Genomic DNA, 23,255 nt, shown 5'->3' with positions numbered 1-23,255 from the left:
AAGCAAAATGCCAAACACCTGCTAGTTCCAGCCTGTCAAATGTGTGGATTTGTTGCAATTCTCTGTTCAATATCTTTGGACGTTCCACTGTCGTTTGGACAAAACAAGCGATTTAAAGAGGTCACCTTGGGGTCTGGGAAATTGCAAAGGGCAGGTTCCGCTATTTTGTGATATGTTGTAGACAAAATAATTAACTGATCAATTTAAAAAAAAATAATTGAAAGCTTAAACTGTAAGGAAAATAACTGGTAGTTGCAACCATTTTTATGACAGTGTTAAACATGGGGTTGCAATTGGTTCTGTTGATTGCTGACTGAATTTATCTTTGGTGACTCAGCTTTGAGTTATGCAGATCTTGTAATTTGCCTATCCATTCAACTGCATTTTCTCAGCATTTAGGGTTTTTTTTTTTTTTTTTTTAACCTAATCAGACGCGTCAAACATCAAAAATAAAATGTAAAATTTGGAGCTCATGCATTATTTTGAAAACCCTGAGTGTGTGCTTTCAAGTCAGCAAGGCTTTGATCAAGCTGCAAACCTTGAATAGGCGGGGAAATGGAAATTAGCATGGTTTGTTTTCATTTAACGCTTGTAAGGAACCAGTCACAAATTTTGCAGTCACGTTGAAGCCAAGGGTGTGTCTGCTTGGCCTCAATAACCGTGAAATGCCCTGAATGCACTCCACTCCTTTAACTGCACCCAGCGACGTATGTGTGCAAAAGAAAATATGACTTGACAGTGCAATGATACCATTAAAACAAGCAGAACTGGTGGCCTGCAGGCGATTTTCATTGAAAACACATGTTCAGCACAGGCAATGTTTTTATTAAAACATGTCATCACCTTGAGTGGCAGGTTTGACATCACATCTCCGGCTCTCTATAGTCTTAACTTGTCTGGGGAACGGGTTACAAGAAAAGCAGGATTATTGATGACAAATGAGGGGGGAGAATGAAAGTCAGTCTGTTATTAAGAGGGAAGGTGCTTCTTAAGAGAAAACACTGACATCAATAAATTGTAGCAAACTGAATAAGACTTTCTAAAAAGGTTATAATTACATAGTTCCCACTCCCTTCCCCATGTCCCTCCTCTCCTCCCACCCCCCACCCTCAAAAGTGGCTCTCGAGTCACAACGAAACTGCCAAAAACTAAGCTCAGTGACAATCCCACAAAACGATGAACAACACATTTCAAGTCAGAGGAACCTGAATTATCATGAAAACCAGTAATTCGTATGGCACAAGTTTCCCTCTTTACTTTTTTAGATGGACAAAAGTCTCCAGTTCATCATTGTCCTTCCATAGAATGCATCAATGCATCATCACTACAATGGATTTGTGTTGCTGTACTAATCTTTACAAGGTGAATACGCTTAATGCCCCTTTAAAAACACCTGTGGTAGCATGCCGTTGCAGTTCATATTCAGTGAAGGAAAGTTACAATAAAAACTATACATCTGTCAGCAGAGAAATCTCCATAAATATATCAGACAACTGAACATCAGTCAGAGAAAACTTCCTGAAGAGCAGAAAGATGAGGGGTTATGTCACCTGTACACAATCTACACCTGGCCTGGCTTCCGCTGTGACCGTTAAGCTATACTGTAGTTTTCTTGCATTAATGGCACAATACAATTAAAAGGAGTAAACACTTTTTAAACAGTTCATATTCCCTGCCCAACACTTTCCCAAAATAAGATATAATAAATAAAATTACAAGAAGAGATGACCAATAAACAGGTTTCTCCAGTCATTCTCATGCAGAACAAGACAGTGACAATCTGAACACACATGAGTGCATGAACATACACACCCTCGCACACATAAAAGTACTCATGAGAAGAACTGGTAAAATGCTCAAGGCATGTCGTCTTCTGTCGTCCCAGATATACACGGCTGCCATTCCTTCAGTAGACCTATAAAATTGGACGGCTGATATGGGCTAGCCAGCGCCCTTCACATCCTTGTAAGTTTCATTACAGTACATTACAAGTAAAGGAAAAAAGTTAAATTAAATGCCTAGACAAGAGAAAGACAGAGAAGTAGGGAGAGGAGCAAATACAAAAACAACTATAGCATCAGTAGGAATTTCATTTTATAAAGTGGTTTTCCCTGTAACTGTACTCTCTATAGTAGTAAACATATCTTCATGGAGTAAACACACATCAAGGGGGCGGGGGAAGGAGAAGCTGCATTCCTCTCCAACATATTGTTCTTCAGTACTGTACTGATATGCTGCAAAGGCATTTTGTTCCAGTTTCCTTAGCTTAACATTGTCAATCCATTCTTTTTATGTGTTCTTTTTTTTTTTTTTTTTTTTTACACTCTTCTTGATGAATCCTGTTCATCATGCTTCTTTTTTTTTTAATAGTTTCTTCATAGAAAAACACCTAAGTACCAGCTAGGTTCCTTCACAGTTCATTTTAGTGCAGTGAGAATACACGCTCCCTCGCTGGTGGGAGGGCTAGCTGCCATCAGTGCTTCATGTCTTTCCCAGCACGTTAGACCTGACGGGAGAAAAGAGATGCTGATGAAGAACGGTGCGTCTTTTTACCCTCGATAGCACCCTTCATTTCACGTGTGTTATGATTCTTACCTGAGAGCTTTCCATCTGTCCTTCTCTACCTGGTTCTCTGGACTCTCACTCTCATAGGATGCAAGGTAGAGTCCTGGGGAAGAATGAGAGAAGAAATTGATGGGTTAAGAGGGCGGGTTAGTTAGATCCATCACAAACTATTAAGAAAAAACTTGGATCAGAGTGTTGAGAAATGCTCTTAAAATGAAAACAACATGATAGGTTCTCACCATCCTCGCTGAAGATTGGAGCAGTGTGGAGGTAGTGTAGGATGGCCCGATCCTCCTCAAATGGACACTCCACCTGTTTCCATGTCATGAATTCCCCAACTTGTCGTGCCAACTCCACAAATTTCTAAGACACAAAACTACACTAAGTATATGTTTTTTAGGATGGTTAAATGCAACAGGGTCAGGAGAAAAGAGACAGCCTAACCTCAAAGTTGACATGGCCATTGGGCAGCCGATTGGCACACCCTTCATTCAGGAAATAAATGTCTTTGATCAGCAGACTGAAGAAGGGAATTACAATCTGTGGAGAGAAAACAGTGAGGAAAATATAGACAATATTGACATGAAGACAAAAAATAAATGACTGAATCAATGCCAGCATGCTTTCAGATTAATAGCAGCAAAGTGGTGTCAAGCCTTACCCTTTCTCTGTTGCTGTTGGCAGTCTGAGAGCGATGGGCGGCCCCCCTCAGGGCCGTCCTATAGTTGTAAAAATTTCCCGTAGGATCCATCTGATGCTGTCAACGCAGATGGCAACAAGCAATACACTGTCAGCTTCGAGTTATTACCTGTCCTGTTCTTCTCAGTCAGTGAATGGTCGCATCATATTTACCTCCAGAATGAAGAACTTGGCAGTCTTGGCTTTGCCCCAAGTCTTCTTCAGCCGCGCCACAGGACTCATGTTCATACCGGCTACGGGAGGAAATGGATTTCAACTATTAACACAAGGTCAGGCAGGAGAATTCTCAGTGATAAGACTATCAGATATGGCAAAATAAGACTCACAGATGATCGCCATGAGGGAGTTGAAGTTTCCAATGTTGAAACACTCCCTGGCAACGTCGATGAAGAACTCTATCACCTGGGCTCTTTGCTTTTTCTTCGCCGGCTGCAAAAAGGAGACAGCGTTTTTTTTTTCATTTTTACTCAATTTTTCATAGTGAATGTTATCTCTCTCTACAGATGTAGGCACAAATGGTTAAACAATCATTGTCAGTGAGAGTGTAGTAACACAATATTACCATTAAGGGGCAGTGATGCTCTTTAACAAATGCACTGGCTTTATCTGTTGTCCCTTGATTTGTTAATAAGAAGGAAATACCGCTACAGTATGAAGTTATTCCCAAAATTATTATTTATAATCAAAAATCACTGAATGCCATTTCAGTTATTTCAGCTGTGTGTTTCAGAAATAAATCTCCACTTGACAGGCACAACAGAATATACACTACATATAAAAATAGAGAACATCTTTCTAATGTCGCCCCTTAATTAATTTTCATGTCTACTTCCTGATTAAAGCTTTTTACCAGTGGTTTCCCTATTTTGTGAACAGGATAAGTAGTTCCTCATGCTTTGGAGACTTTTCAGACTCTTATTTTTGGCATAATAGGTATATTTATTCTGTCTTTTTGCTTCTAAAGTCTAATGTCAGAATAAATGATTACCTGCTGTACCAGCATTTGCCACTCACCATGCAGATCTCAGTAGCTACCAGGTAACACAGTCTGTTGAACCACCTGACATAAGCCTCCAGGTTGGAGGTTTTCTTCTTCTGGTCACTGAAGCATGGCTGCTGGTATTACACAAACGCACAAAATTGCAAGTGAGAATAAGAAGCGTTACCATGGGGAATGGCCCGGATCCTAAATAGTTTCCTATCTACAGGCTGACCCGCTACGCGAATGTAAATAACAAAGAATGAGCGCTGGGAGCGGAAATAACACGATCAATGGAGAGCAGGTGAAAAGAGCCATAGAGGAAAGACAGACGGAGAGAAGATGAGTGAAAGAGACGGCAGCTGAAGAAAAACCACAGTGGACGAGTGACATTGGAAGAAGGGGGGGTGCAGATGAAAGACTTGTGTGTGCTTGCTACAGCTTGTAACATTACAATGCTATGCTGTTTGCGACCTTTTGACTTAATGAACTCTTTTTGGCCCTTTAAGAAGCAAATCCTGATCAGATCACCAACACCAACAACACAATATACAAGATTTTTTATGCCAGGAATACTTATTTTTACTGTAACAGCTATTGAAAACTGAAAATATAAAAAAAATGCTGTGGTTTGGCCTGAGGACAGACTATGGGTTTCCACTGATAGGGCAAAACATTTCACAAAACAAATTTTAGAATTCATACTTATGAATTACTCCTTAAAATAGTACTGACACAGAACAAAAAGGTGATTTAGAAAAAATGTACCTGTGTTCCATCTAGTGGGTCTTTCTGAACAAAGGCTTGGACAAACTCCTCTGGCCCAATATGACTCAAATGTTCCTGGAAGACACACACAGACACGCACACACACACACACACACACACACACACACACACACACACACACACACACACACACACACACACACACACACACACACACAGATACCACACACACCGATGGGGGTAGTCTCGTTAATAACTCTCTCATTTCCGTGATGGAAGGCAATCAATAAAGAGAAGTAATGACTCATTGACATGACTCATTGACTCATATTTCCTCAAAGTGACACGTGAAAACAATATTCACTTCTATTAAAAGACAACCCTGCAGTCACATACATGTGCAAATCAAAATGTCTCATTAGATCCTTCTCAACTTGTGATATAATCCATAAACAAAACAGTGCTGCTAAAACTTACAATAGATATATTACAGGGCAGTATATGTGCACTGTACATGCGTGTCTGTCTGACTTTCTCCCTCCTTCTTTGTGTGTGTGTGTGTGTGTGTGTGTGTGTGTGTGTGTGTGTGTGTGTGTGTGTGTGTGTGTGTGTGTGTGTGTGTGTGTGTGTGCCAAAGTGTTAAGCTGTCAGGTCACATATATCCACAGTGGTTTTATCCCCTTTGTTTGAAGCCCCAGGCACATCAGTGACTTCTGGGGTGATGTCACCGCTCAGACAAGAGTACAAGCTTACTCAGGCACACATACATACACAGAGACACACTACCACCCCCAGATACATCAAGACACACATGGAGAGACTGAAGGCACAATGCATGCAATGTGAGGGACACTGCAGAGATCCTTTTGTTAATGTGTGTTTCATTGCATTATTCCCTTTGTTCTTGTTTCTGTCACACTGGGTGAAGGCCTGTTAGCGTTGGAATAGCTGACAAGTAATAATCAAGGTTATACTACAGCAATTTTCAAAATGCTACAAGATGTTAACAGTGTTAATTGTGTCTGCCAATTTTAGTTTGCTATTTCCCTCCCACCATCTTTCCTTTGTTCTTTCAATCATTTTGACTCACCCTCATATCTGTTTCTATTCCCACCATCTCCTCCTTTGATGTCTTTTATCCCATGTTTATGTCCTTGACATGGACTAGATCTCCACCCACCATCCTTAGCCCCCCTCCAAATCAAACATTCTTTCCTCTCCTCCTCGTCCATCCTTGTTATCATCTCTTACCCTGACCTCTGTCTAACCCGTGCTTGCCTCCCCCGCCCTCCCCCTCTCCTCACCAGCTCCACGTGGGTGAGCTGCTGTGCCAGTGTGTACGGGTCATTGCAGATGGAGAGCATGTCCTTCTGGATGGGCGGAGGCTTGGTCTTGAAGGCAACCAGCTTGTCAGAGATGGAGGAGGCGTTGAGGGAGACCTTGACGATGCTCTCTTCCCCCTGGCTCATCAGGGCCAGCCTCTGGCTAAGCTTCTGCAGCACTTGGTTCAGGGTTTTCCAGTATGCCTGCAGAAGAGAGGAGAGGAGAGGAGAGGAGAGGAAAGGTGCTTACAATAACAACTTTAATGAATAATTTATTAATTCTTCATAGATCAGTTATAGGCATAAATTAAAAGAACTTCTGGGTTGCCAGGTTGTGAGCCCATATTTAAGCACTCAGTTCTCTTCGAAAGTATTACTTACTTTGTCATAGTTTAAATATTAGTTAGTCAATAATAAATGGTTATTGGTAACGATGCTCAGCAGTCTTCTACCAGTAAACCAATTAATATCGCTCATGATTTATTAAACAAATAGCAAAATAGTAAAAACCGTTTAATTCACTCCATTTATCTAACAGCTATAAATAGTAGTTACTTTGCAGATTAATATTTTATTTAAAAAAATATATATATCAGCCTATAAAATATGATGATTTGTTATAAACTCAAGTGCCTTCCAATTTATAAAGTATATCAGATTGGCTCCACCTCAACCAACGAGAACAGTAAAATGCTGCTTACACTTTAAGGCATCTGCAATAATAATTAAATAATGTAATAGCAGAAAAACTCTGAGATGTACCATAATGCATACTAAGTACTTTTTACTTTTGCTACTAGAAGTCCATTTTACTAATAGCACTTGTGTATTTTAACGTAAGTACAAATTCAAAATGCAATCTGGTATGGACACTTTTACTTAAATAAATCTGATCTGAGTATTTCCCCCAGCACTGCTGCTGACCTGTATAAATATAATTTGTTGTCCAGCTCTTTCCTGCTATATGCTTAACTTTGCCTTTATCGGTTTAGCTCGATATCTTTGTTTAGCTGTATGTGTTTCGTCCTGTAAATTTGCCTTATGCACTGTTTGTGAGTTTCGAATAAATTACTGGCAATTTGTAGACTCTTAAAATGTGTAAATTGGTACCTCATTAACTATATCTGTGTGGCTGGTTGATGACAACCTTGAATCTCCAAAACATTCAGATTTAAAAACAACAGCTCTATTTTTAGCACAAAGGCAATGCATTTTGAAACTATCTAATGGTCTCTGAAAGGATTTAATGAGTTCGAGAATTAAGAGTACATTGTAATTTTTTAGTTGAATTAAAACCTGTTTACGAAGTTCTCACACAACAGCAGCGATGTGCACTGTGTCCAGGAATGTGTGTTTCTGTGCCCCTCCCTCCAGATGACTGGTCACAGAGGCCATTAGGTCAGTCTGTCTCACAAACGACCCAGAGCCACAGCTCCCACATGTATGTACACACATGCACACACACCCATACTGTAGGCAGCCAGCTGCAAATAGCAGCACATTCATCACCACTTGCCTTTGCCTTCTTTCTGTCCTCTCTTTACTTCCCTCGATTTTTCCTAGTCTTCCACTCAGACTCCACCTCCTTGACTCCACCCTCCTCCACCTTCTCCTCTGCTCTCTGTGACCCTGTAGCCCATCCCCCCATTTTCTCCATCCATCTCCCTCCCTGTATTTTCCCTCGAGGCTGCAGATAGAGGCGCTCCTCTAATATCCTTCCTTCCTCTCTTCTCTCCTGTAATGTAAGACTGTATAACATGGAGCTGTGGCTACTCACCCTACACCAACACTCTGACTCCTTCTGCCAGTGGTAGTGATGATAATTGAATTTTGTTCCTGATCAGAGCATTTCTCTCTGCAGCTACAGCTAATAAGTGCTATAATGGCCACAACTACAGTGTGGCTCAAAATCCCCAAATCACAAGTTGTTATCCTGTAGAAACTGATAACTCCATTAGTAGCAGGCTTTTTTCTTATTTAGTTCTTTTCAGCTTCCTTCTAAAACTGGAAAAGAATTCCTGCCTTTGGTGAAGATAATATGAATACAGTTCCAGTTATTAGCGGACCTCATCACATGGAGCTATCCTGTGGATGATGTCTTTAAGGTGTCCGACCATCTTTTCGTCCCTGAAGTCGGAGGGGAACGTCTCTGTCCATTCTGTCAGCAGCTGCAGGATCTTGGGACCAAACTTGCGCACTTTTGCCTGTTGTTGAAGAAGTGAAAGCAAAACAAAACACTATAATAAAGTCAGAATTTTGTCGATTGGGCAATAAATGAGTGGTTATGGTTTACATGCTGAACACGAGTATGTCTCCGTGCTTTTTCTGTACCTTTCAGCATTCCTGTTTATTAGCTCGTGCATGTGCACACAGGAGTTATGTATTTGTGTGTGGTGCAGTGCTGACCGTATCAAGTGGGCTCTGATCCAGCTGCTGCTGTTTGATGCACAGCTCACACACCCTGGCCAGTAACTCCGGAGGAGGGATGAACAGACGAGCGCTCAGCAAGAAGGTAAACACATAGGCTTTCTGTCAAAGGACAGAAGGACACATTCACTAAGACACTGCCACTACATCAATAAAAAACACTGCGGCTCTCTGTAATTAAAGGAAGCAGAATAGCACTTTGAATAGAGACATGGGGCTAATCATCCAATTGGCAGTACTGTCATTACCACTACAAACTGAAATGACCTTTCTGATGGAGGTTTTCATGAACAGTGGAGTAACTGTTGTCCATTTCCTTTTACCTCGGGGTAGTAATCAGCAGTGGGCACCAGATTGTGGATAAGAGTGTCCAGGGAGGCTGAGGTGATCGGGGGCCCATCAGCCAGGCAAGCCCCTGGCCCCGGGCCCTCTTGTGGGGCCTCCTCCTCCTCCCCAGGCTCAGCACAGGCCAGATGAGGGCTGAAGCCACTGGGAGTGGTGAACATGGTGCCTGAGCACACAGTCTGGGGCATTCCTGTCTAAAATCCAAATAGACAGACAGAAAAAAAAAATACAGTCAGCAATATGTAGACAGAATGAGGAAGAGAAATAAGCTTGGGTTTTATGACACAGAAGGTCAATATTTTGCTGACACTGGGTCTCTGGCAGAACTAATCCACTTCTAGTAATTGGTGATAATAGTGATATGGGACAGAAACCTCAAAATGGCTACTAGAAAGATCTTTCATTGGGACATTTTGCAGTAGTTAGTCAGATGAAACTTTATTTTGTACGATTACTACATTTTTAGTTTAGAAATGCGTTACAGTGTAATATTTATGGTGCTCAGTACAAAATGGTCCTTTTGTATAAGGAGAGATGGCCAGTTTATGTTTGGTACAAACCTAAATAATGAGCATATTGTCTCATGAAAAACAACTACAGTGTAGCGCTTGTAGCAGAATGAAGCAGAATTTAACTAAAAGTCAAAGTTCTCTGTGAGCTAAGTTATATTTAGGTACCATTAGCTATAGGAACAGGTAGGTTTAATAGTCTCAGTGAAGAGTAAAGACTTTTTTTATGCGATTTAGGTGAGATTGAAGATGAAATCCATGTAATGTTTATTGTTCATTATACGACAATTAAAGAGCCACGCATTTCAGTAAAATGTCCTTCATTTCTGATGAGTTCTTGAGCTGTTTTTTAGGAAGGGAACCTTTTTTCGTGTCAGATTTTATATGCAGAGCTTGGGACAGGAGCAAAAGTTCTTTGTTTCCAATGTGTTGTTCTATGTAAAAAGACAGTTCATGTCTGACAAATGTTTCACCACTTCTATGGGATTTTTGATGTCTTGTAAGTCCATGTGGACTGGACACTTGTATGTGCATGACACAATAAATAACACAACAAACTAACAAAACTAACTAACTAAGGCATCATTTTGTCTTTCGCACTGCAGTTGATCTGATAGGCCTCAATTTTAGCCTGGATTCTTGAACACACATCTCTCCCTCTTTTTTAGCCAAAATTTTCTAACATACTCATTCTCCCTCTTTTCTCAGTCTTCTGTTCATTGTCCCAGTGTATCATCTCTTATTCACTCTTTTTCTTCACAGCAACACACTCATTCTTTCCAACTGATGACCTGCTGCCATCGCTAGGGATACGGAATAACCCCCCCCCCCCCGAAAACAGCTGCCCCTGTCTCCCACATCCACAACAGAGAGGAGGGAATGAAAATTTGGGTCACTCAGTCGCTGTGGAGACTGTTGCTGCCTGAAAGCAATCGTGTGGCCTCTATCTCTGCCCGGCACTGTACGTCTTTCCCTTTAAGAATGCTTTGGGTAGCACATTTTAAAAATTCAACATGTTCCTTCGCTCATTGGACCAATGCTGCAGCTGTAGTGGAAAGGAGCACGTACTATGCTGCACGCTAGAGTGGAGATACTACGGAAACAGAAAGTAATGTGATCCTCAGGGTGCAATATCACCATCACTCATCATCCACTTAATGCCATCTGCATGTAACTGATAAATCACGGAGACCTCTCCTTGATTTACAAGTGTTAAAATAGAGGCAACAGAAATATTGGTTAAACTTAATGAAATTTTGTACATGGCAATCTGCAAGTAATTCAATTTTGAAGATTTTTTAGGTTTTGGTTTCTTATGTCCAAATTTGACATTAATTTGTTACAAAAAGAGACTCTGCTATGCTCCCGATCTTTCTGACCAAACCAGGTGACTAAATCTACATGAATCATTCATCATCACCAAGGACAGCTTCAGTCTCGGGTTGCCTTCAGGCAAGTTCAGTGGCACAAAGCCTCTCTGCCTGCAGAAGTCACGAGAAGGGCAGCAGACCCACATGCTTACAGTGAGACCTTGAGCAACACCCAGGATGTTATATCTGATGTAAACACACCATATTCTTCCTGCTGTTTGTACCTCGGACAATGGCCAGGGCTGGGGCAGAATGAGTACAAACAGATATACACACGACTGGTAACAGAAAAACAGCACAAAAGCAGGACTCTAATGTTGTCAGATAAGGCAGAGCTTTCCTAGAATTACCCTACCAGACTGTAACAAAGCAAAAATGTTACCATTTCAAAGCAGTAACAGTTAAAAGAAAATCTAAGAAATGGCAATGCCATGATATGACCACATCAGCTATCATCCATATAAATCACTGGAGGAAACCTAGGAATCGATCTGGGTTTGCCGCAATCGTTACATCCTCTGGTGACCTTCAGGCTCCCCCATGCCCCTCCCCAGCCCCCGCCTCTCAGCCACCTTGACAAACCGGTGTCTCGGGTCCCTGGGGTGAAAGGTCAAACACACACTGGTGTGCAGAAGTGCAGCTCATGTCTCAAGTTTCCTGTGTGAGAGGTTCAGTTTCCCTTTGTTTCTCCCTGCTCCCCTACACATGAGCGCTTGTTCATGCACTTCTACACACCTAGACAAGAACGCACGCAGACAGGCACACAAAAGGCTGGGGGATGGGGACTCTGCCTTTCTGTGAGGCATTTTTACAGTCTTCCTTCCTACTTACCCCACTGACACCCACAGCCATATCTCTCACAATATATGTTGTGGTTAAAGGGGAACGACATCTTGTCTGGTCCTCAGAGCTATAATCATGGCTCCCCGTTGCACACTACTCTGTGACACACTGACAACAGCCAATGTGAGGCAAAGAGAGGTGTTCAACTGAGCAGATGATATTCAGGACATGTGATTGAGCTGTTCAATCTAAATACTGAAGTTATATACCATACCTAATAGGGAAAACTCACTTGTGCATAGACAAGTAACTTTTATCTATGTTTCTCACTATCGTGAACTTGAGTGAGCTTTAAAATGGTCTGTTTTGCAGGGTTAGACATAACAGCGGAACGTCAAGTGGAAAATATTGCTACCACAGTCCAAATGCAACTCTAAAATGTCCTTAACATTAGGTTTCAGCTGTTTTCCTCCCGTTGTCGCTGTCCAGATTAGGTTCCATACGGGGCAACCCCAGGGTGTCCTTGCAGCAAATTCCTCTAGATTGGATAACAACATGCAGCCACAGCGTAGACATGCCCTGATAAACAGAAAAATTGAGATCCAGCAAGCCTCCATAAGCTTTATGGTAAGTTGTTGGAATTTCTTTTATGGTAGGACTGACAGGAAGACAAAGTCTGCTGAGCGCTAGGAGTCTGTCTGACTAAATCCAGGAGTTTATCATCTCACGCGCACACACACACAAACACACACACACACACACACACACACACACACACACACACACACACACACACACACACACACACACACACACACACACACACACACACACACACACACCCCTCTATATCTATGTTTGTATTCATACATGTACTGGTGTGACTGAGAGTTTTATTCTACGTGCTCACACTGTCAATGATTTCCTCTATCGCTTGTTAAACATCTTCAGTCTCCTTATATCTCCCCATGGCTTCCTCCTCAGCTCTTCCCTTCCAGCCCCTGGCATTTCTCAGGCTCTGATACATCATTTCGTCATAGCTCTGTGTCTCTGTCAGTCAGTGCCTCACAGTCTGTAGCGTGTGAACAAATGGTCAGTCAGGTAACTCCTCTACAGATGTGTACATTGACTCATAGACCAGTCCTCATTGTCTGTGAATGAACTCGGTCACACTGAATGACAGTCCTTCGCTGGTGTGAGGCAGCCATATTTTGTTTAGTTTTCAAGCACTTCTGTATTAGTAAGCAATAAGCTGGATTTATTGAAGCTTTCAGAAATATCTGAGTTTCCCAGTCTCAATGATGACTTGGAAGTTGAGGTAAACACTATTTACAAGTTGGAAACTCGTAAGTCATTATGATAACTCCGACTTGCCATGAACGCAGCATTAAAACATCATCATTTGGCAAGAGAGAGTGGAATGAGACTGAAAGCAGATAAAACACAAATGTGTCTCCTGGTGAGGTACACTGTGTTTACTTCCTGTTTTAGTTATGTTACAAAGCCATTCAGATCTGTTAACTGTGACATGCCAATTGTAGCAAAAAGGGAAAGTCAGCACACCGACTCACTGACTCGTGATGCAACAATATTTATAATAAGGGTTGCTAATGTTAGCTAACATAAGCTGCCGTAAGCTATTGGTCATACCGGAACAGCTAAAGTTGTATGAGCAAAACTCTTGAGTGAACTCAACTGATTATATATGAGTGTTGTTACCTATGAATTATAGGTTTTATTTGTAAGAAGAAGATTGGATCATTTCTTCTTTAAAAACATACCTAGTCTCTCTTTAAATCGGAAATCTGCATGATCTGCATGATTGTTTTTTTTTGCTTTTGGTGTAAACTCTATGTCGAGATGACAAATGCAAACCTTTAAAATGTCATAGATTACTACTTTTAACAACTACTTCTATTATTTTACAACCATATTGCTTACACCACTTTTTTCCTACGGTGTGACCAAGAAGTCATCCACAGCTGTACTCTATGTATAACTTGTTTCCATACCTCATGATGTACTCAGCTCCCCCTGTGCCTGTCACACTGCATCAACGCTGCATGAAAAAACACATCGAGAAACAAGCAGCTAAGAACAGGTGAGTGTAGTGGTGTGTGCTCTAATCCCCCCTGAGATCTCCAGCAGCCAGCCAACGGCAGCCCTGCACTCTGTCTAGACAGCTGGGGGAGTGTCACTGTTCATGGCCCTTGCAGTGTGCCTGTGTGTTTGTGTGTGTGTGTGTGAGCGTGTGTGTGTGTGTGTGTGCGTGTGTGTGTGTGTGTGTGTGTGTGTTTTATCCTGTGATTCTGTTAGGCTATTATCATGGCCATCAGGGAATCTGCCTGCTATGTTCTATCATGATTAACAGAATGGCACTGTCTAGAGACACACTATCTTTATCAGCACCCTTTACTGTCTGACTGTGTATGTGTGTTGATGAAACAATGGCATTCCTGACACAACCGAGCAGCTTGAAGCTGTCAGGCAGCTTCACCACTCTGTTAATCTCTGTTTTTGCGTAGTCATCTCTATTTTAGTCTCTGTATAACCTGTTTCACCACATTAATAGTATTACTAACACCTGCCTGTGTGTGTGTGTGTGTGTGTGTGTGTGTGTTTGTGCGTTTTGAGGGGAGTGGTGACACAGCTGCTGACAAATCAGTTCTGCCTCTAAGGAGTTAATGGACTAGGAAAATCAGCATTAGTGACAGCTCTCCATTAAGACTGAAGAGGCTTATTCGGAACACATCAAACCACTGTCTAACCTTTACCATTAATGAGTCAAGGGTCAAAGGTGAAGGGTTAAGGTTGCTTGGTGGGGGCAGATGGAATACAACAGCAGCTTTGTTGGCAACCAGAGTCACTCCAGGGTCCTTGTTGCAATAATGCTCTGCTACTTGGCTCAATTTCATGGCCACATATAGGTTTTGTCTGCATTTGGGGACATTTTTGAAGAGGTCTTCAAGAAAAAGACTTTAAAAGATCCATTAAGGCCTTCCAAGCTGACTTTGATTCACTGATACTATTGGCCATGTCTATTCATCATCACCCCCAAATGAACGTTAAGGACATGGTATTTGCTGCCTACAGGTCTATATCCCACACCCGCATGCCTTTTATAGATGCATTGATAGACTGGATCCTTTCATAAGGATTCTAAAAGATATGGTTTTTCAGTTTTCTAGGGCTGGACAACAATGAGCTGTATTTCTGATAAGTAAGTTTGAAATACAGATGGTATAGAAAAAAATCTCCAGGATTTCATATTTTCAAATCCCCAAGCTCTACCTGAACTAGTGTACCAACTCACATACAGCATTTTTATCTTTGCCCAGTACCATTCTTCCTCAAGCTTGGATAAGTCCCAGACAAGTGTGTTTTTTTACTGATACACAAAGGGTGGTTCAATCTATTCCTGCACCAGTGAAGCTTATCCAACTGATAAGGGTTTGATATTTTTGATGACAAGCTTAATCAGGTGTGCTGTTGGATGAAAAGATTAAATGTACAACGTACTATTGCTTCCCAAGAAATGTCAAAATATAAAAATATATAAAAAGGTTTAAAAAAGTACATTTGTTTAACAGAAAGCTATGCAATATTGAAACTGAGCAACACCACAAAGCAAGAGTGATTGTACTTCTAGATGTGATGCAATGCTATTCTTAGAGGAGCAGCACATCATCAAAGGTATCCAGTATGCGTATTGCACCAACATTTTGTTTTGTTTCTGTAGTTGCTTCCTGGTTTAAGATATCTAAGTTAAAGGGAGGTCAAAAGACTGAGATAGAAACTGCATTCCCTACTTTGCTTTGAATGTGATGAGTATAGGAATAAGATGGTAAAGATGGGAGCAAAGGTGGGCTATGGAGGCGGTGAGCGGATGATATTCACCCCCAGGGTAGTGTGCAGACAGTCTAGGCTCTCTGAATGTTCGACTCGCCTCTTCCCAGACTCACTAAACTCCTCTTTTCCATTGCAGACTCAATCGTATGACTCCCCAGCTCCCCCCTCACCAACTAATTTACATACTCTAACACTTCCTGTCTAATTTAGGACCCACATGTTTGCTCCTTTAACACTGCAATTTCAACTCTTCATCTATTTTGGGACTGTGCTCTAAAAACGCAGATCCTAGTGTATTTTTTTTTTTGGCCTGACACTGTTTTGCATGCCTTAGAGTATTGCAGCTCTGGCCTAAATTTTCCACAGTTTTCTTTGAAAGCTGAAATGATGCAACTAGAAAAATAATGGAGTATTTTCCTGATGGCATGGGCAGAAACGAATGTAAACACCTCTTTGTCATCTAGCCTCTCACTCCCCTTCTCCTTCCACATGTCCCCTCAATTCTTCCTTCCTCCTTTATGTGCCTCTCTACGCCCTACTTTCCAACGAGCCCCGTCAGGACGCCTGCACAGATGGCCCTGCAGCAGCCTGCTCTCCCAGTGGGAGATGCTGGCATGGGAAGCTTTTTGGCCCTCTGCCCCTATCATCATCCCCAGCCTCTACAGGAGCCCAAAAGTGTATTGGCGTCCAGACTGAATACCGAGGTATGAGGGCCAAGCCAATCTGGCTGCTTAGCTGCACGGTGACTGCTTGGCACCACTGACTACAGAGAGAGCGCAAAATACCACACATATGGCCCTTTGCGACAAAATCAAATCAGCGCACTATTGTTGGTTAATGGTGTCTGTGTGTGTTTGGAGAGGAGTGGAGCTGAAAACAAATGAGTTCATTGTGTCTTGAAAAAACACATGCATGCACACTTGCACCCACACAGCAGCCAAACACAGGATTGAGTTACAGTCGAGGCATTCCGGCTCCCCACCCATACCCCAGTCTCTCTGTGGTACAAGCCTGACGGGAATCACACTCCGGGCTCAAAAGGGACACATTTCCCAAATCCCTTTTATTGGAATTCCCCTGTACTGTCTGAGCAGGGTCACACTGACATCCTGGCACCTGTTCCACATTCACCGGCTCCATCAATCCCACTGTACAGCTCACTGGGAATTCTCCTCCATGAACACACCCTGTGCACATGTGCAGCCACCCTCATTCCTGAGCGGGTTTGGACACAGCTGTGTGCATGTTTGTGTTTGGGTTTCTGTTTCTGTTCGTGCTTGTACGTGCAAAAGGGCTGAGGAAGTCAGAGTGTAACTAAGTCCAAGTGAAGTCACTCTTGCACTGTGAAAACAACCATCTGTCCTACTGTTCTCCGAGAGGTGTGGCTGTGCTTCATTGTTTTCTTGCATCTCAAAAAAAAAACAGGGTGAGGAAAAGCAAGATGCAAAGACTATGTTAAATGAGAGAAGCTGCACAACTTTAATCCCTAAAGTCAAAAAATTACCTCTCAAAAATTTACATTTAGATGGAATCGAGATCAGCATTACAGAAAACCTTCAGCCTGAGAGAAAGTCTATGCTTTTGAGACCAACTCTAAAGGTTGAGCACCATTATCTACTGACTCCACTTTCAAACCAATTCACATATGTGAAAAACACACTTCTGAATTTATTTCTCTAGTTTGGCGAGGACGAATATGGTGCGCTAAAATTAACTGAATGTCTCTGACATGCGATGGGTCTTGGCAATCTAACATGTTCCTTAGAGATAATTGGAGCTGAGCAGAGACTGGCTCTCAGAGAGCACATAGCGTGCCTGAGCTTTGAGTGCCCTAAATCTGTCATTCACAATGGTCATAATGCTTTAAAAAACAGTCATGTATTATTCATAATATTCCAATTTACAACTAATCCTTGACGCAACACTCATTGGTCATTAGTCTCTGTCCTAAAGAGACATAATTTGGCCTCAAGTGTCACTTATGAGGAAGTACCAGCTCACCAAGTGAATGGAAAAATATGGGCTAGATAAACAGAGCAGAGTGATTGAGAGCATCCAGACAGAGGAGCTGAATGAAACAATGCCCTTATGCAGCTGCATTAATAGTCCTTCACGCGTTTTTTAAAATTAGACCTACCACCCACTTGGCATTGTATTACTCTCAATTAAACCTGCACAATAACTGCCGCAAACTAATGAGTGAGAAGGTAATATATCTAATCTGAATCAAATGCAAATCTAATAACCAGACGTTACTAATTTCATCACAGCTGTCTCCTTTCCTGTTAAAGTACATCTATCTTCTCATTACAACCAGCACGGGCAGAGGCCACACTGCTGATGTATGATGTCAAAACACTAATTAGTGGAGGAGGATTAAATGGTCTGGTCTGTTCCCGACTTATGCCTCATGTGTTTTGATACTATTAGAGACAGACAGAGGTCAAAATACATGCTTTGTTAATCTGCAGGAGTTGTTTCATGTTGATATTTGGACATACAGCGATTTCAAATCTCCAGATCTCATTTTTAATGCTTTCTGATATAACTCTATGACATGGCAAATTCATGTACCATGAAATAGATTCATGACGCATTCTTGCTTTCTATGCATGAACTTCTGTTTGTGATGAGTGGTTCTATCAATTACAGCAACAGTATGCCACCACAGCAGACCGATGTCAAAAGATTTCCCAGTGTGCATGACTGACTTATTGATATCAAGAAAGGGATCTTACCAACACATTTTGTACATTGTATGCCTAAATTAACACCCTATTTTTATAATGGAACTGTGGTATTAAAGTAGATAATGATGGTACAGAGCTGCTGTAAACATGGGTCACGCTTCTAAAGTCAGTTTAGTTTTCAGCCCCACACCAACCCACCACTGATACACCTGGAAACCATTCAAACCTTTGTCACATCTACAAAAACATCAATACCAAATAGTGGCTTAGTAGTATTGTTAGAAATTTAGTAGTTCTCATATGAAACATAAGCTTCGGTACTAATACCAATATGGTCTGTGTCCTTGTCGCATAACCAACATGTAAACCTATGCAGTGGATATTTTTTGAATATTCTAAATTATGCGTTGTTTACATCCATGTTGTAAGAACACTGTCCTTCAAAACATACTGCTTCCATGATAAGACTAATTTCATTACTTGGAGCCTACTATATCTGATGGAGTAACCTATATGCTTACCGCAGTGGTTTATTGAACACACCAGTGATTTGATCATATTCCATTACTTTTCTGACCCAGCCAATCCGTTCACACAGACCATCAATAGCTGCCCACATGACAGCATGCAGGCCATGTGGAGGCAGCTGAGACCTGGAGAGTGCAGAGCGTTTCCATGGAGTCAAGGTTCCTGTTGGGAGGTAATTAGATGCCTGTTGAGTCACCACTGTGACACCCCTTCTTCTCTCTTTTACTCCATCAGAATTCCACCCCTCTTTCTCTCTCCCTCTCTCTCTCTCTCTCCCTCTCCTTCCCCCTTTCGCTCTCGTGACAGAGCAGCCGGCTGTAACAGAGTGATTCCACATGTGTACCCTGTCTGCCTCGGCCTGTCACTGAGATCACTCTCATCATCCCCGTGTCAGTGTGCAAAGCTGCAGTGGAGCCAAAGGACATCCAAAGGCCTGTCAGGTACACAGTCCATTCACAATATGCCTTTTTGGCTCGAGCCCCTGCTTAGCTGAGGAGGTGTTTACGTAAGGTGAGAAAAAAATCAACTATACTTGACAGTCCAGGGGCAGTGGTAATGCTAAATGGGGAAATTCCCAAATATTAAGCAAGAATATTGAGCTGATGCATGAACAGAGAAGACAATTTATACAAACGGATGTTTTCCTTTGTACAGCTGTCCATTTTTTTCTACTCATTATTTTTTTTCCCTTTATTGTTATTTAATTTCCCTTACCGGCGTTCTCTGAATTGACAAATGTAATGACTTCAGGAGAGAAAAAAAAAAGAGGAACAAAAGAATTTCATTCTCCACTGACCAATCATTCATCTATCCAACCAACGCACGAGGATGGGGGATGGGTCTCAAGCCTATTCCAGCATGTACAATTGAGTGATCATTCAATTAAAGAATAAAATGAATCTGTATAAAACAATTAGATAATAAACTGAAATTCATTGTGCACAAGTTTGCCAATAGGATATCGTACTTGATTCCTGTTTTGACTGCACCACCACGAAGCAGTAGTGCAATTCTGCCATGTGGAATAGAAAAGCGTGTAATCTATAATTCCTCTGATCACAGACACACAAAGACACACAAACACACACACACACACACACATAAACACACACAAACCCCTTCCCCCATACACACACACAGCCATAAACCTTGTGGTGGTGATAAAGCTGTCATTGCTACAAGACTAACAGCTACTGTGTTTACCTCCCTGTCGACCTGCACCAGACAGAGACTGCCCCCTCTCTCTCTCTCTCTCTCTCTCTCCACAAACACACACACACACACACACACACACACACACACACACACACACACACACACACAATGACTGGCTTCACACTCTAGGTACTTGCCCCACTCAATCTCATACCAAACCAAATGATGCCCTCATTAACAGCACACCTGTTATTCTCTGCAGACTTGGTCTGAATTGGAGGCAACATGTGCCGTAGTCTGTGTCTGTACCTGCAGACTTGTCATCAGCGGCTTCTGACAGACCCCTGCTCCAGTGACTCATGCTCGTACAGCCTGCGCCAACTCTATTGTTAGGCCCTGTTCAGACCGGGCAATAACATGCCTCTTGGCTGATCCAATCACAAGTGGACAGTTGTAAGTACAGGTGCATATGCACCCAGGACGCAATGAGAATGCATTGAGATCCAGTTGCTCAGACCACATCGGAGGTTGTCTGGGCCACATATGGCCACATTCTTTTAGCAGTGTGAACGCAAATGTGTCCTGTGCCACATTGAAGGACCGCATACTCAACTGATGTCCTCTGCATAAGTGGATGTATATACTCCTTTGCAAACAAATCCAAATCGTAAAAACTGTATAAGCTGGCTTTGTCTACAATGTCTGAAAATTTCAGAAAGCTCATAGAGATATATTACAACTGCATCAAACATCTTGGGCAATTTGGTTTGTCTGGAACATGCCAAGGAATAGACCCAGTCTGTATTGTTTTGATTTCCTCTTCTTCTTCTTTTAATTTCCGGCAGACTACGGGAACACGGGAAGTGCATTACTGCCTCCCGATTAAGAAAAACAATGCATGTGTTCTTTGCAAAAAGGAAATGATGTACATGTTCATTTGCACATGAGCGGGAGGTGAGATCCGATCACAAGCGGTCTCTCGAGATGCAGGTGGAGATGCATTCTAATGCCAGGGGTGAACTGATTTATTTAGAGCTGTCCGCTTATGATAGAACCACCCAAGACACAAGAAATCTTAAAGCCAGGTATGAACAGGGACTGAGCACAAGCTTTCATTTCAATTCACCACAGTTCTACAGCCAAGGGCAGCAAGGCTCTATGGGCTCAACACTTACAAGCTCAACTGAATAGGAGAACCCAGAAGAAGTGGGCCAAAGAGCTGCACAGGGTCTTGACCACTGGAAGAGTAAGTCAAAAGGTGCTAATGATGACACAGGATCCAAATAATCCACTTTTCATCCAGAGTGGGTGGCATGAAAGACTGGAGAGAATCAAAGAATTGATTTACATGGCTTTGTCATTTTATAAAAGGAATCTCTTACTCAACAGGCACAACACAGAACAAACCACTGGGCATAGAGAAGCACGGACTGCTAGTGAAGGCGAGAGTGAGCAAATGCACATTTCCCAGGGTGGCATCCAAACTGAGGGAGGGGGTAAAGAATGACGCAGCTGGGCATGTCTCAGGAAGGAGGTGAGAGAAGCTGCTGCAGCCTCCTGGAGCTCCATGCTGAGAGAGCACAGTCACGAAACGTGATGCCCCACTACAGTGCTTTACTCTGTGGGGAGGGGTGGAGAAGACAAGAGCTGAGGGTGTGGGAGCAGAAGTGCCTTAGATGCTCATATCAACAACCCGGGCTAGAATTTCTCCCCACCGAACTGGTTTCTGACACAGCCAGTCTCAGTTTTTATCACCTTGCGGTAAGCTGCTAGAGACAGATAACAAATCCTTTTGGATTGTACTGGTAAGCTGTGCAAGCTACTACATCGCCACTGGGTGAAAAGGCTGCTTACCACCTCTTGGATGCTTACAGTGGATGAATGCAGATTTTTTTTTCATTCCAGGGAGTAAAATGTCAACAGTGCCACACCTGTTCATTCTGTCCTGTCTCTCACAAAAATAACAAATACACTACGTTTAAATGCACACGTGCAGAGATAGACTTGATAAAAGAGAGCCAGGGAGTGTTTGAGGAGAATCAGCAGTGAGTTTACAAAGAGCCTTTACTCCCACGTTGATATGCGTTAATAATTGGACAATATGAGATAAGCTTGACACAACGTAGCCCGTTAACCGAACCCTGTCCACAACATTATAACATGTGACGTTCGTCCGAGGCATCAGCGGGTGCCGTCTCTTGTTTTCAGCGCAGTCTACCCAAACATCACACTGTCACCTGCCGGAGCATCTCACGTTCTCCCCTGCAAATGTGTCGGAGGCATTGCGAGACGCGGGTGACTCCGACGCGCTCAAAGGAGGGCGAGATCCCCTCACACGCCCTTCGATGACGGACCGGCACGCCGCTGACTCACGCCGCGGACGGCGATGCCTTCGCCGCAGTGAAGTGGATTCAATCTCTCTCTCGCTCACACGGCAGGGAGCTATGATGTCACCGCTGCTGCTAGTAAAAGTTCTCACCGTGACGACACACGGCGTTCTGGTCCCAGTAAACAGAACCTACGAGGGGGAGCACACACACGCGCGCGCGCGCGCACACACAGAGAGAGGCACGCACGCTGGCTGTGGGCGTGAGCGCAATCTCAATATGCTAATATGGTAGTAGTGGGGCACCCTTGCCCTCACGCGCTACCTACCTGCACTACACTTTGATCCCCATCTTCGATCCGACTTGTATCCGATGTCAAATCAATTAAAAAAACAAAACTGCCCGCTCCAGATATCCCCAGGTCAATTAGCGTTTACACGACAGCCGGTTCAACTGGCATCGGTGCGAGAAGCGGCGCCGGACTCCGGAGGCACAAGCCCGACTGATGTAAGTGGAGAGAATGTCCTGTTGACAGTGGCTTGTCAAATGCCCCGGCTCTGGACAGGTTTCCGCCGGTGAACAGCGGGCACCGATGGAGAGCTGACGCCGCGACAAAGCGCGTCCCTGAAGGCGTGGCGACCGTCCTGTCCTGCGCCACGGAGACACGGCGGACCGCACAGCACATCCACGCGTCCACGGAGCAAGTGATCAGCCGGCGGAGAGGAGAGGCAACTACTCGCACTCCAGTCAAGTGAGCGAAAGTCATGTACCTTTCCGTTTACGACTTTCAAAATGAGATACTCGCTGACGAATACGGGTTGCAATCTTGTAGGGGTGGTAGAGGTACGGCGGGATTACCTCGGGCAATTCCACTGCCCCAGACGACGAGGGACTTTTTTTTTTTAACCCTCTCGTACGTCGTACAGAAGACATGAGCTTTGGAAACTTATTCACATTACCACCCACAACATCCTCCTG

At 42.9% G+C, this 23,255-nt stretch overlaps 1 protein-coding gene across 2 annotated transcripts; it reads right to left on the bottom strand.

The window, feature by feature from the left end:
- Positions 1-811: 811 nt before the first annotated feature.
- Positions 812-22,847, bottom strand: LOC120785838 (ras-GEF domain-containing family member 1C-like). 2 transcript variants are annotated; one of them, XM_040120817.1, is made up of 14 exons: positions 22,606-22,847; positions 9,045-9,260; positions 8,701-8,823; positions 8,361-8,498; positions 6,277-6,498; positions 5,012-5,086; positions 4,279-4,380; positions 3,591-3,693; positions 3,418-3,497; positions 3,227-3,322; positions 3,010-3,105; positions 2,805-2,928; positions 2,596-2,668; positions 812-2,506 (listed from the first exon to the last, which is right to left on the bottom strand). In XM_040120817.1, the coding sequence occupies exons 2-14, from the start codon at positions 9,252-9,254 to the stop codon at positions 2,482-2,484; spliced, it is 1,467 nt and encodes a 488-aa protein (XP_039976751.1). In that variant the 5' UTR covers positions 9,255-9,260; positions 22,606-22,847; the 3' UTR covers positions 812-2,481. The 2 variants fall into 2 exon arrangements, with proteins under 2 accessions (XP_039976751.1, XP_039976752.1); XM_040120818.1 differs by having other exon boundaries at positions 4,279-4,377.
- Between the last annotated feature and the right edge of the window lie 408 nt (positions 22,848-23,255).

Source organism: Xiphias gladius, chromosome 23, assembly GCF_016859285.1.
Source record: "Xiphias gladius isolate SHS-SW01 ecotype Sanya breed wild chromosome 23, ASM1685928v1, whole genome shotgun sequence".
Classification (NCBI taxonomy): Eukaryota; Metazoa; Chordata; class Actinopteri; order Istiophoriformes; family Xiphiidae; genus Xiphias; species Xiphias gladius.
The sequence above is the reverse complement of the archived record's forward strand: the minus strand, read 5'-3'. Positions and strand labels throughout refer to the sequence as shown.